Consider the following 14,752-nt stretch of genomic DNA (forward strand, 5'->3'; position numbering starts at 1 on the left):
TATTCAGATGTGTATTTGATTGGAGACAAGGGTCTAAGAAGGCATATATGAGTATTTTAAGACAAATTTAATTCAAATTATGACAAACATCGTATAGCCATAAACATACATATAACAATAAAAATACATATTCATAAAAATACATGAGGCCCACATGGGCATTGGGGGGCCCGGCCCCCAAGATCGGTGCCGTTGGGGAGGAGGAGGCAATAGAGGGGACTCTCACTTGGCACCCTCTAGCATCGTCATTAGTTGTCTTAATAAAAGTTTTTTTTTTTTTTTTAACAGGGATATGGATGGCCTGGGTATTCTTACATTCTCAAAAGTTTCTAATAGGCAACATTAAAGAAAAAAAAAAACGAAATCTTTATTGTCCCACGATGACGTCATTTAGGCTGAGGAATAATGAATGAAAGAATGATTATGAGAGAATTGGACAAATGAAAATGGGGGACAATTGGACAAAATGGGAGAACCCGAGAAAACTCACGGATACACTGTTGTCCACCACAAAACTCGCTTGCCCTGAGATTGAACCAGGGTCCTTTAGTGCCAGAGATGAGCGCTCTATCACTGAGCCACCGTATCTACTGGTCATATAGAATTTCCATAGATTATCTGATACAAAAAAAAAGGAACCTATTTAACGGTGTTTTTGTTTAACTGGAAGCACATATCGTTTATTAACAGAAAGAATTCGTGAATTGTTACTTTATTGATCCCTGCAAATCTCTGTGTATAGTGAGGAGATAGTAGACCCTACATTTGTTTCCAGTGGATGAGAGGAGTTGCATGTTTTGATCGGCACGGAGTAAACATAAAATGATATATAGAATGACATTGTGTTCATTCCAGGTGTTACGGAAAAAACGCCAAAATTCTTATAAATCGCAATCGAAATAAAAGGAAATTAAATATTTCAGTTTAACGTCCCACGTTTATGCTCTGTAGGTTAAGAGAGACGATGAAATTAAGGTAAGTGAATGATGAAGGAAGAATTGGGGAAACGAGAGTACTCCTAGAAAACCCACGAACACGATGTTGTCCACCACAAAATTACTTGGCCGGAGATCGAAGCAGGGACCCCACGCACCAGAGGCAGGCGCTGTACCACTGAGCCCCGTGAATCGTAATCGGCTGGATACTTTGTAAATTGATGATACAAAAAGGTAGAGAGTGAAATGGCAAAGGTCGCATAGGATGAAGAATTCTGTTTGATCCACAGTACTTTTCATACTGGCACCCTGTGCTGTCTCTCTATAATTTTAAATAGTATGACATGCATCTACATCATTGTAAAGATAAAGGGAAACAAAACTTTTGTAGAACAGAGTTAATCTTGTGGATAACCTCCCCATCTAAAATTTTTGAGTAACCTCCAGGGTCCACCACAGAGTTCTGTGGGGCAAGAAGAACGCTCCATTTAGTCATTTTATCTTCAACTGTTCCTCATTTATCAGATGTTTTATTAAAAACACACGGCATATAATTTGCAATCAAGCAAAATGAAGACAGAATTTATTATTATTATTATTATTATTATTATTATTATTATTATTATTATTATTATTATTATTATTATTATTATTATTATTTCTATTTGTGCACTTTGAGTTTTGAACATTTAGGAATAGATCCACCACCACGAAAGAAGTTAGCGAAAAAAGTTAATGGCGGGATTCTTGTATTACTATAATGTAAAAAGCATATCAACTTGACTGATATCAAAGAAATTAAAAAGATATAAATTCTGTCCATTGTACAGGAAGCTTACAAAGTTCCTTTCAAATCTGAAAGCGTCATATATTTTACCAGAAGAGTCACATCATGATATGAACATTAAATAGTTTCTGAATCGTTTCTTAAATTTTGAAAATTGACAATATACTTAAATTGAACGCCATATCTTGAATTACACTCCACTGACGTTCGAAAGTTCTTGTTGGTGTTTCCGAAACTACAACATGAAAGATTTTAATTTGAAATGCTCCAAACCATACAAATTTTCTCTTTTACGCCACACATATTTAAAGCTTTTTCAGTATATACTTTTGATTTATAACCCTTTCACTTTGCCTTTAAAATAAAATCAATATCTGGGCAAATAATTTGGCAAGAATTGATCACAGATGCTCCATTTCTTCTTCCACAAGCTCTCCAAATTCGGTATTTTGTACTTTCTCATTGTAGCAGATGCTAAAATAAAAATGCATGCTAAAAGAAAAAAAAAAAAGATCATGATACGATTATATACAATGGCGTACGCAAAGGGGTCTTTCCGGCTCCTAACCCTCCCTTGAGAAATAATAAAAAAAACATTTATCATGTTAAGATTATGTAAACAAAAATCTGAAATGACAAACTTGAAGTTTGAACCTCCTTCCCCTTGAGGAAAATCTGCATTCGTCACTGATTATACATAACATTCGAGATGAAGATTGCCAAAATGGCATTTTGGGAACACGGAAGAACTGAAAGAGCTTCTCGATGCTAATGCAGTAGTTAATTGTTCGGCGTTAAACGACTGCACGCTTATGTGATTTGTTGCATGTTGGTAGGACTCACAATTTAGCATCCATCAATGACGCTTTCAAATCCAGTGAGTCTATAAAAACACCTACACATTATGGATGTGAAAGTTAGTCTGTTTAAAACATCCACGAAAGAAAAACAGGAATTGTAGGAGGAGGAAGGATTTTTTAAAGATAAAATACGAAAGAAATAACGAATGAGGGGACTTAAATGGAAAACATTACAAATGCCAAATGCAACATTTCTCTCTCATCAGTGAACTAACGTGTTGTGGATATTAAATCAACTAATTACGTGCACAACGTGCCAGGTTAATAGAATATTAGTTGAAAATCTTGTTGGAAAAACTTTTACATATGCGAAGAGACAAATGGAAGGATAAAATGAAATCCATACGATTAGAAATTAGATTTTTGGGTTTTCGGCACCTATGGTCATGTTAGCCCGTCACGGATGACGTCCCTCGGCGATTACATTCCCAGGGAATTTGGGAGGAAGAAAGGAATGAGGCAGCCTGGGACCATTATATGAGGTAGGCTATTATCCCGGCATCCGCCTAGTGAGAGTGAGGCAAACCTCACTCCTGATGGCTGGCCTGAAAGAGCTTTTACACTTTTTCAACCGAGTGTCCGCACCGGGAATCGCACCCTGAACCAGCGGCTAATGTATTAGCGACTACGCTATACGGAGCCACAAAAGCTATATGAGGCTACCACAATTTTAGAGGAGCAAATTAAAAGATTTTAAATTACATTAAAAATATTTTCAGCTCGGTCGTAACAACGTAATACCTACTGCCAAATAGGGAACTTTTAATAAGCATTTGTGAACTTTTGCCAGTGTATAGATCTGAGCGTGACCGGAGATGAAAGTAAAAAAACAAACAGTGACGTATGTTTTGCCATCTTCGTGTAGAAATATTGACTCTCTTGTCAGTGAAGTAAGATAACCTAAAATCCTAATTAAGTCGAACATTGAGTACCTTATGTTATAGACTGAAAATATGATATTTTTATTTATCATTATCTGTAGATTAATCTTTGCATACGCAAGTTAATATTCGTTGTGTAACTTCAGTTTTTCAGGACATAGTAACTTCAGTGTAACTGGATATAATGATCCACATTTTTATGGTAAAACGAGCGATGCTTGTAGCAACTGTGACCTTGAACTTATGTGATTCCTTGATACTATTAGGAACACCTATATATACTGTATATCATGCAAAGTAAAGATCCGAGTACTGGTTTGAAGATAAAGACCAATAAATTGAATACAAGATAGCCTATGGCATTCCAACGATCATTGGAATACGCGCAAGTTACGTGTTCTGATAATATGCTCCTAAGTTCATGGCCTAATATACACAAGAATACATAGGAAATATAATGTTACACATTTCATATTACGTCTAATGAATTAGGTCAGTGGTTCTCAACCTAATTCCTATGACGACCTCCTTTTTATCAAATCCTCTTGCCAGCGACTCCCTTATAATTCCTGGTTTGTAATAAGCTTGTATGGGATTTTTAATACACCTATTGTGGGGATCTCACGATATCCATCTATTTCTATAATAGTAGAATCCATTTCTTATATGTAGTGGATAAAGAAACTTCCCTAAAAGCGAATGGATTAAAACCAAATTTGGTCAGTTCATTCTTATTACAAATATCGAATCCGATCCATCATACCGTTTCAAAAAGAATACCATTAGTCGGAGTCAGTGGTGCCCACCCCCCCTTATATCCATGACGCACCCCCCCCCAATTGTCTATCCGTAGGTGTTCTTCCATGAAAAAATCTTCTTTTCGATTAATTTTACCCCCCATCAAACATATTTATATAGATTTTTACCCCCCCCCAAATATTTCAATGACGCAGTTTGCGTCATAGCCCCCCCTTGTGGGCACCCCTGGTCGGAGTGGTATTTGTTCCATGGTAAGCATTAAAACAAATACAAGAAACCGCTTCTCAGTTGAAAATGACTTGGTGCGTTCCAAAAACTGAACCGGACATTGCTGCACTAGTGAAATTACACCATGCTCAGGTATCTCATTAGCTTTCAATTTTAATTGTATTTCAATATGCAAGTTTTGTTGCATTTATATTTTTCTGGTATTTCAATGTGCAGTGTTCTGATTAGTTTCATATTGTACCTCTACGTTAAATTAGTTGAAAATGTTGAAAATGTTTACTAGACCTATTATTTATTGTTTTTAACAATATGTATAAAAATATATAAAAAAAATATACCTATCAGAACACAATTCAAAATAATATTTATAAATATTTTCCGATATTAGCTTCTAACTATATTTACCTCTTCCCCTTATCTTTGCGACCTCCATAAAACTCTCTTGCGACCCCAGGTTGATGAACCCTCCTGCATAATGATCATAAAAATCATCATTTGCACATAAGGAAAAATTCAGCAAATTAAGACAATAACTTTTTTTGTTTTTTTGAAGCGAAAACCGGACATTTAAACATTTCAAATATTGTTTCAAATTTCGAGTTAACTATTCTGAAAATTCTATTAAGTTTTCAATCTTCCGAAGTACACTTTCCTCTAGAGGGGGGCGAGCGCCCCCTTGCCCCCCCTACAGGACGCCCTTGTCTGTGGGATACCAGAGTTCGATTGCCGGTACGACAAAGTCACATTGCTGGAAAGAAATGTTAAAGTCAGGGCAAACCAATCAAAAATCCACACGCTTTAAATTGGTGTTAATTACTCAAATGGCTTTGTCTTCTTGAAATAATTCTTCTCACTGTAGACTTTCCTTTATCTCATACAGTTCGCACGATATTGATGCACCACTCTTACTTAGAATACGTGCTCACCTGAAAAAGCATTAACTTCCTGTATTATCTAATCCACATTAAGGCTTTAGATGTAAATATAAACGCTGCACACAGTGATGTAATATTAAAATTTTTTTATAGGTATATGCTCGAACATTTTCAAAACTAAAGTGTATGCGTTCGTCCTTTCGTAAATTTAAGGTGAGTATACGTTGGACAATAAAGATATTAGGTGGATACAGGGCCGTGCCGTGGGGGAGGAACGGGACGACGGCCCCGGGCGCCGAAGTAAGGGGGGCGAAAAATCGGGAGAAAAAAGGAAAAAAGATAGGAAAAATTCCTTGGAATATATGTATGGGGGCGCCGTCATATACTCTCTTCCCGGGCGCTGATTTTCCACGGCACGGCCCTGGGTGGACATACGCAGTATGATCCTGCTTTCTTTTAAATCTTTTTACCAGTTGGGGTCGGCTTTTCAGATCACTGTTTTCCAACTGCTTCTTATCTTGTGTCATATCCACTGAGCCATCACTCTGCACTATATGATTCTTGACACAAAATCCCCACTTTTTTCGTCGGCCCTCGTCCTCGTTACCCCATTCAATTCTATAGCATCCACTTTATGTACTCCGAAACTCTTCTTCTTACATGTCCAAACCATCCAAGTCTACTTTCTTGCTGTTTTTCCTATTATTTGACTCACTTTTAACGTTCCTCGATCACTTCTTAATTTTATCCTTCCACGTCATTCCACACATCCTCCGCATCTCCGCAACATGCAAATTCTGTTTCTCTCTCTTCCTCGCCATCTAACATTGCGCTCCGTATAATATGATAGGCCTCACTAGTGGCGGATCTAGAAAGTAAAAAACTGGGGGGACCAGCCAGAACATAGACTATGATAGGTATAGCATGAGTTTACTATAAAACATAAATAGGGTCTATAAATAATACAGCTTTATATAAATAGCTTAAATTTTTCACTCAAAAAACGGAGACTCCAGGTCCCCCGGTCCCGGGCTAGATCCGCCGCTGGTGTTTTGTAAACTTTTCGTTTAAGGGTCTTCACTACAGCGAAATTAAACTGCCGCTAATTTTAGAGTTTTTCTTTAATATCTTCCAAACAAATAAAAATACTCGAAAAGCAGAAAAGTAGTGAACTAGATAATATGATTTTGCATGTGATACCATTACCACAACTAATCTATCTGCTTTCGATTTGCAACTGTAGAAAGATTTAGCATTTTTTGCGGGTTCTGTAAATAGAGTGATACCAAAAGCGGATGGGTGAATTGTGGTAAAGGTATCACATGCAAAATCGTATTGTCTAGTTCACTACGTTTCTGCTTTTCGAATATTTTTATTTGTTTTGAAGATATTACAGAAAAGCTCTAAAATTAGCGGTAGTTTAATTTCGCTGTAGTGAAGACCCTTAAGGCATATTGGTACCCTATAGTTACACAATACTTCTGCCGCTTTTTTCCATTTTGTCCATCTGTTGCTAATTTTGGTGTTTAAAAACGTCTGATTACATTCCTGGCTGCACACACAACCTGAAACGAACCGGACTTCTTAGAAGTACTACGTACGGTACGTTCTGATCTATTTTTCAGTTTCTAATACGAGTAAAACTAAATTATTATATATATATATATATATATATATATATATATATATATATATATATATATATATATATATATAATCGAAATTATATTTTTTATAAATGATGGTTAGTTTCCGATTCCGAGAATTCAGTCGAGTATTTGGAAATGAAAATTTCAGTTTCACATTTCTCGATTATGTTGTGTATAGTATGTTAAAGGAGTCTATGACCGATGAAAATTAATGACTTACGAAAGAATTGATGGAGTGGTATATGGAAAAGAACAGAAGAACGACACGGATACCTTGCAACAGTCATGAGCGATCAACCACTGTGCTACCAAGATCTCTAAAGCATTTACAGAATCGAGACAGTATTTGCAAAACATTCCAAATTGTTTATATTAAAGATTTTTATGCCTTATTACCGTCAGATAAAAGTAGTTTCTTAAAAATGTCCAAGCACTAATTTATTTTTTGCATGTATGATTTAAATATATGTGTAAGATATTACTACGAAACTTGATACGAAGTGAGTCGGTCATTCATAACACCAGAGCGAAGAGGAGCGAAGTGGGTTAGTTACATATTCTCAGTTCTCATATACGAAATACGTAACACATAAAAGCGAATAGATATATTAACAGTTAAAATTTGTCTAAGCGTGAGATAATAAATTCCCCTTATTGTCCATCGGAACCACTGCAGTTGCTCAAATATCGGTATTACATACAACCACTTCATTAAACATTTTGCATATAACATTTTACAGTCAATAAATTCTACTAATAGAACTTACCCAATTGTTAGGAGGAATAGGTTTTCCACTTTCGTCCACCCCTTTAGAAGGAAGCCAGACATAGTAATCTGTGTAAGGCTCTATGCGATTGATTGACTTCTGGAACCAAATATGCTTGTCACTGGAGTGATTTGGAACGAAGTCCATAACTAGCTTTAAATCTGTAAGACCACAAAGAGACCACTATAGTACTTAATAACAAAGACAATAAACATACACACAGTAAAAAAAAAAAAAAAAGTTTTCTTCTGAAGGCAGTATCCGTAGGTAAAATTGCAACAAGTAACTGTATATACAATGACGTAATTTACACCTCCCTGAAACCTCACATTGCGAAGGGGGAGCGGACTGAAAGGAAATCACGAAAACATTGGGTGGTTACTGAAGCATGTTTGGAAATGAAATTAAATTCATTCCAGAAATGTATTTCTATGTAACGTCTCATGATTATGCTCGTTAGGCTATAGGATACGATGATTAAAGCAACTGCATGATGCTGGAAGAATTGGTAGAATGAAAATGTGGGAGGAAATGGGAGTATCCCAAGAAAATCTATGGATATGTTATCCACCACAAACTAACTTGTACGAGGATCGAACCAGGAACCATATACACTAGAGATAAGCACTCTACTACTTAGCCATCGTCCCATCCATTGATCACGTTTGGAAATGAGCTTGAAGTAGTATACTGTACAGGGCCCACATTACGCCACACAGATTTTCCATATTGCAGAGCAGGGTTTTAAGCACATAATTCATTTTACTTTCTGGCATACATCTGAAGATCAAGAATCGATGTGTATCTCTACAGATGACCGAATCACTGGGACCGTGGATGCATATCCAACCTGCTCGGGAAGGGAGCCCAGATAAAGGAATACACCAGTGTTTTTATGTATCAGGTTATCTAAAAATTATTGAGCCTTTGGGTGTCAAAATTGAGAATGCATTTACTGTGATTAGAAAATAACAATATGAAACTATATATATTCATCGCATCATCATATATTGTGTTTATCAGTGTGATATCGTTTAGAAGTACATGCAGAAAAAACTTAGTACATGGAAAAAGCGACAGAACTTTCTTGGTTACCTTTGCATAAATCGCCAAGAATGACAAATGTTTAAAACTCCCTGGGTTGAAAACTATGTTATTATTGCAAGTGCTTCAAGGAATTAGACAGGAGGTAGTACGCGCTCTATCTAAATAATGTATTAGATTCCTCTGGTACCGGTAAAACGATTCCCGTACCCCAATTTTCTTTATACAATTAGTTTCGCTAGTATTAGGGAATTCTAAAACATGCACATATACCTGTCGTAGAAACAAACAAACATACATCAGTAAACACTCAATACATCTAAATTCGATATGTTTATGAGCAACACTTCTGACGTAAGGAAATGGTATGTTAATTCAACTCGGTCTGAGATTATAAAATGAGTAGGGATAGTCGAAACACATCATGTACTCAGTTGATCGCGCACTGTGTAGCAGAAATATAAGCTTATGATGTTGATTCTTTCGTTACCCTATTCTAATGCTATGTAAAACATTAATGTTGTTATTATCAAGAACTCACCTCTAGCTTTCATGTCACTAAGTAGTTGTTTGAAGTCTTCCATGGTTCCAAAGGTTTCATCCACATTCTTGAAGTCTTCAATGTCATACCCAAAGTCTATCATAGGGGATTTGTATATGGGCGATAGCCATACTGTATTTACACCTAATTCTGTAAAATAGTCCAATTTGGAGCGAATACCTAAAAAATAAAATAAAATAAAATAAAATAAAATAAAATAAATAAATAAATAAATAAATAGAACAACTACAAGTAAGAAAAATTATTTATCACACTGAATTCTGCATGTGTAACCTATTCGTTGTATGTTCTTATATGTAACAATAAGAGATAAATCAATCTTAGTGGCTAGGGATGCGCACGATTCGAGACATGTCTCGAATCTCGACTAGACTCGACTCGAATTCGAGCCGAGACATACTTTGTAAAACTTTAGACGAGTCGAGACAAACTTATTTCTCGATTCGAATTTTCGAGTCGAGACGAGATTGCTCGTAAAAATTTCTACTCGACTCGAATGTTTCGAAAATCTTCCTAAATTTTTAATATTTTGAAGAAAGTATTCACTCAGAAACAGCCTTGAAACCAATTCCAGCATTTATTACTTTAGAAAGGTAGAGAACGCATGAAGTTCATAGTTAATCTTTCAAGATCAAGATTTAATTTTTAGCCCAATTCGTTAATTAAAACTAATAATTAATGTCGTGATATTTGATTGTACTTCAAATATAATAATATTTGATTATCTAGTTTGTATATCGGGCATTTTGGAGAAGTGTACAACAAATGTTACATTATATATTATCCGTAACTCATGATAAGCTGCAACACATTAAAGCCTCAAAATAGTTGGAGAAGCGAATAATTCAAAAGTTATGTAGCCCGTAGCTTATATCTACGGAATAAAACTATTGCGATAAAGTGAACTTCAAAAATTCTCTGAATGAGCAATTGGGAGTCTATAGTTATTTAGCATAGTTATAATTATTGTGTTTTCGATCCCATGAATGCAATAGGGCTACATAACTAAAAAAAAAAAAAAAAAAAAAAAAAAAAAGGAAGGGGGAATGGTTAAGAAATTCGTTCTCTATCCATAAAATGGGAATGAAACTTCATAGTTATTTCGAAGCCATGTGTGCTTAGTTCTTGCTTTCTGTGCGAATTTAGTACTTTTGAACCTGGTTCGAATCCCACTCGATGCTCTTACTTTTTTCATTTTGTAATTTTTATTTATATTTGCCGTACACTTTTATAGTATATGTACTGGTATTACACGCAGGTGATGGACAACTTTCTAATTTATCTAAAAATGAGAAGGTACACAGGTGCAAAACCTTTTCTATATGTCCCAGTGTGATTCCTCCTTAGTGCAAATCACTTCTTGCATCTATCCGTAAGATTTTCGTAAACCTGAACATAAATCCGGAGTTCTAGTGTCCAGAAAATCACTATCAGCCATAAGACCTCCTCCATCACTACCAGAACGCAGTTCTTCTTCTTCTTCTTCTTCTTCTTCTTCTTATTATTATTATTATTATTATTATTATTATTATTATTATTATTATACGCGTCTTTAGCCTGGGAGGTCCAGATCGATTCCCGGAGGGAGCTCATGTGGTTCGGGACTTACGTTAAGCTGTAGGTTCACTTCTCATATAACCTCGCTGCTGAAAGCGGCTGTAAACTCAAAATCAAATATATGTAAATGTTATTATTGTTATTATTATTATGTAGGGAATAGAAAAAAGGTTTGAGACTAAATTTGGTGACACATGTTATTTCCTCCCAGTTTGTTACATTCAGGGCCGTAACTTGTGGGGGGATCTGGCAACTGCCTCTCCCAGGAAAGTTCCCCGCCGTTCGACGGGGCACATTTTAAGACAAAATTTTTTACTCCATATAGCCTACGATACAAACATGAAATTATAAATGGAGCATCAAACAGGTTTACTACATTACATAAATAGGTACATTACATAAACAAGACAGCACACAAAAGGTAAATAAAACAAAAATGAGTCTAGGGCCCATTTTAGTAAAAAATGTCTACTATTAGGTGCCCTAGAAATAATATGTATTAGTATGGCTTTGAGATTTGTCAATATCGTCCCTTTAATTAATTTGTCATGTATGAAACTAGCCCAGGGGCGCAATTAATGGTCCTGCAGACCTTGCTGTGCGGGAGGGCCCACAGGCTCCGGGGGTTCATAAAGAGTAAGAGAAAGATGGAAAGAGGGGGCCCAAGAATTAGAAAAAACACCTTTTCTAAGGTGCCCGTATACGCGTATTAATGCTTGCCCCTTCCCAGAAAAAATCTAAGTTATGGCGCTGGTTACACCTATGGATTTTATCTTTGTCTTGGTGTATCAAAACCATTTTAAATGGGTTTTCACGACGATCTCACTTTTTTTTTTTTCGCTTAAAAGGCTTAATAGCTCTCAATAACACCACCGCTTGCTAGAGTCTATCTCTCAAAAATGCACTCAGTTTCATAACACATTGGCCATCACCTTACCCCGAACACATTCACTGAGTATTTTGCGAGAGGAGATGAAGAGTGTTCTCTATTGCTTTCAAATCGGTGTTTTTCAGGTTCAAAGTACGGGAGTAGGTTGTCAACTTCTATAGCAGGTCGGCTCCAGGCTCAGTCACCACCAAGCCGAACTGAGAAGTGAGCCGAGCCAACAGCTCATCCAACCGTGCCGTCTCGAGCCGATGTTTCATTTCAACCGAGGTGGCTCGAGCCAATGGCTTACCTGAGCTGAGCCGAACCAAGCCGATAGCTCATCTCAACCGACCCGGTTCTTGCCAATTGCTCACCTGAACCGAGCCGAGCCGAACTTGAATATCTTTTCTCCAATGAAAATCCTGCGGTGCTGTATGGATGCGAAACATGGTGTTGTAAACAAAACCTGTAAAGTTTTATTTTCAACTAGCAGCGTTCACCCCGCTTCGCTGCGGTCACCCCGGAACGCAATAAACTTTGTTACTTAGATAATTTTTACTTTTTCGCTTTCAAGTGATATGATAAAAACCATAGAAGATTGCAGTAAATGTTAACATTATATCGCCTGTCATTTATGTTAACCCGCCCCGCTTCGCTGCGGTCACCCCGGAACGCAATAAACTTTGTTACTTAGATAATTTTTACTTTTTCGCTTTCAAGTGATATGATAAAAACCATAGTAGATTGCAGTAAATGTTAACATTATATCGCCTGTCATTTATGTTAACCCGCCGAGGGAAACGGTCATGCGGGTTGCATATAAATACGTTTATTTTTACCTTGATGAACTAACAAAGGATTTGTACGTTATGGACACTTGAATGGTCAATTATCTCAAGACACTGGTAATTGAAAATTAAAGTGATATGATAAAAACCATCTAGGGTCCAAATCCTAATAACCCCCAAAAATGAAAGAAATTGGTTCAGCCGTATTAGCGTGATGAGGGAACAAAGGATTTGTGCGTTCTCTTTTATATATAAGATAATAAAAAACATCGCTCTTTTTAGTGTTTGTTTTACAAATGTCCAATGAAAACCATGGTCCTACTCACATGAACCGATGAAACCTACTGAACATTGCGTAAATCCATTAATTCTTTAAGATAACTATACAAAAAATCTATCGAGTTGGAAATTTACACCTGACTTTACAAGAACTTTGTTGTGTAACAATCCTGTTCACAGATGAACCAAAGATTTCTTTAAGGAGAGATCAGACACAAGACGACTCACTAAGCCGGACAGAGTCACGTCCATAAAAGAGACAACCGATCTAATCTCTAGCGACAAAACTCGGCCCATTTGAATGCGTTGAATTAAACGTGCCGACTCTAATTGTGGAAATGGTTTAAATTGGTCGGCTCGCGGCTTGTTCACCACAGAGCCGAGCTCAGAAAGACCGATCATACATCAAGTTTACCGAGCTAATGGCTCACCTCAACCGAGCCGACTCGAGAGGATGGTTAATCTGAACCGAGTCGAACAAAGCGGAGAGCTCATCGCAACCTAACCGACTCTGTGGTGCGCATTACCAAGCTTTTATTGGGTACCTCTACTAGAAGGATATCGCCTCAAAAATCCATCTAGATATGTGTCAATTGTTGAGGAACCGTGGTACTTCTAATGCTACTTTGAGAATTTGAATTGCAGATTTCTAAAAGGCCACCCAGAAAACATTGATGTTATCCATGAGAGCATTGCAAAATCAAAACCTTTGGCGTGCTATAGAAATTATAGGCATTTTGTATCAGAAGTTACAATATCTCTGATGAAGTCTTGAAGATACAGTACAAATGTGTGGCAGAGCATGAGGAAAATATTGACGATACAGGTTCCCAAATCGAATGTTGAACACAGTAGGCAGCGAGTTCAGTGTTTTTTTTTTTTTTTCTAGGTGTACGTTTCCCCTCAAAGTTGAAACATCGCCCTGTGCAGGATCTAAGATATACTAAGTAGTGTCCCACTATGGCCTCAACTCATTTAGATTTCTCTTCAGACAAGCTTTTCTATGGGAAAGTGTGAAAGAGATCTCACTTTTGAGCATATCATTTATCTTTAAAAAGAGGATACAACCAGGTAAAAAAACAGTAATTCAATGTATGGCTTACATCCACTACTTTGAACCTGAGACGAAACCGGTTTGAAAACGGTAGAGAACACACCTCATCTCCTCTTGTAAAATACTCAGTGAGTGTGTTCGGGGTAAGGCGATGGCCAATGTCTTATGAAACTGAGTGCATTCTTGTGTGATAGACTTGAGCAAGCGGAGATACTATTGAGAGCTATTATAGTGTGGTATGTTAGCGTAAATATCCTGCATTTCCGGTTACCAGCATGAAAGTTTGCCATTTTGTTACATATCCAATCAAGGTTGGAAAATTACCGGGAGACAGTTCGTAGGATCATTATGGTCGACACTGGACGCCATATTGGAAAATGGCTAACTTCTAACAACTTAATCTAAATATGTACATGAAAGCTTTAGAAAACACTTTTCTTCTTCTCCAGTCTGCTGTCAAACAGAATAAGAAACAGGTAATAGCAAAAGTTTTCCGATTTTAGTCATTTAACCCTTTGGGGACCGATGGAACAGATCTGTACCATAGTGTTGACCTTTGGAATTTACCTTATAAGTCTCTAGTTAAGCTTTTCACACTTTTTGCCATTTATTTAAGTGTGAAAGCATCAAAGAACGTGTTTCATGGACATTTTCCAGTCACGCGTGCGATGCCTACGGGTGGTGACGTCACGAACATTGAAGAAGAAAAAATTGGGTAAATTTTAGAGCTTTTTGGGAATTTTTTGACACGTTCCTGTTTATTCTAGGATCATGGTTCGTACCTCTTTTTGTCCATAATGAATCACTGTTTCCAACTGTACTATTACAATTCCCCTATTGTGTATCAGAGTGAGAAAAT

At 36.8% G+C, this 14,752-nt stretch overlaps 1 protein-coding gene across 2 annotated transcripts in view; it reads right to left on the reverse strand.

Annotated features, from left to right (window-relative positions):
• The window catches only part of LOC145664294 (maltase 2-like), a 164,668-nt gene that overhangs the window by 73,908 nt on the left and 76,008 nt on the right, over positions 1-14,752 (reverse strand). For both annotated transcript variants that reach the window (XM_081730833.1, XM_081730832.1), the window contains 2 exons: positions 9,327-9,506; positions 7,742-7,902 (listed from right to left, as the gene is read on the reverse strand). In XM_081730833.1, the coding sequence (XP_081586959.1) occupies positions 7,742-7,902; positions 9,327-9,506 (341 nt within the window). The remainder of the gene's footprint in view (positions 1-7,741; positions 7,903-9,326; positions 9,507-14,752) is intronic.

The sequence above is a fragment of the Thermobia domestica genome, chromosome 11 (assembly GCF_964235325.1).
Source record: "Thermobia domestica chromosome 11, izTheDome1.hap1.1, whole genome shotgun sequence".
Classification (NCBI taxonomy): Eukaryota; Metazoa; Arthropoda; class Insecta; order Zygentoma; family Lepismatidae; genus Thermobia; species Thermobia domestica.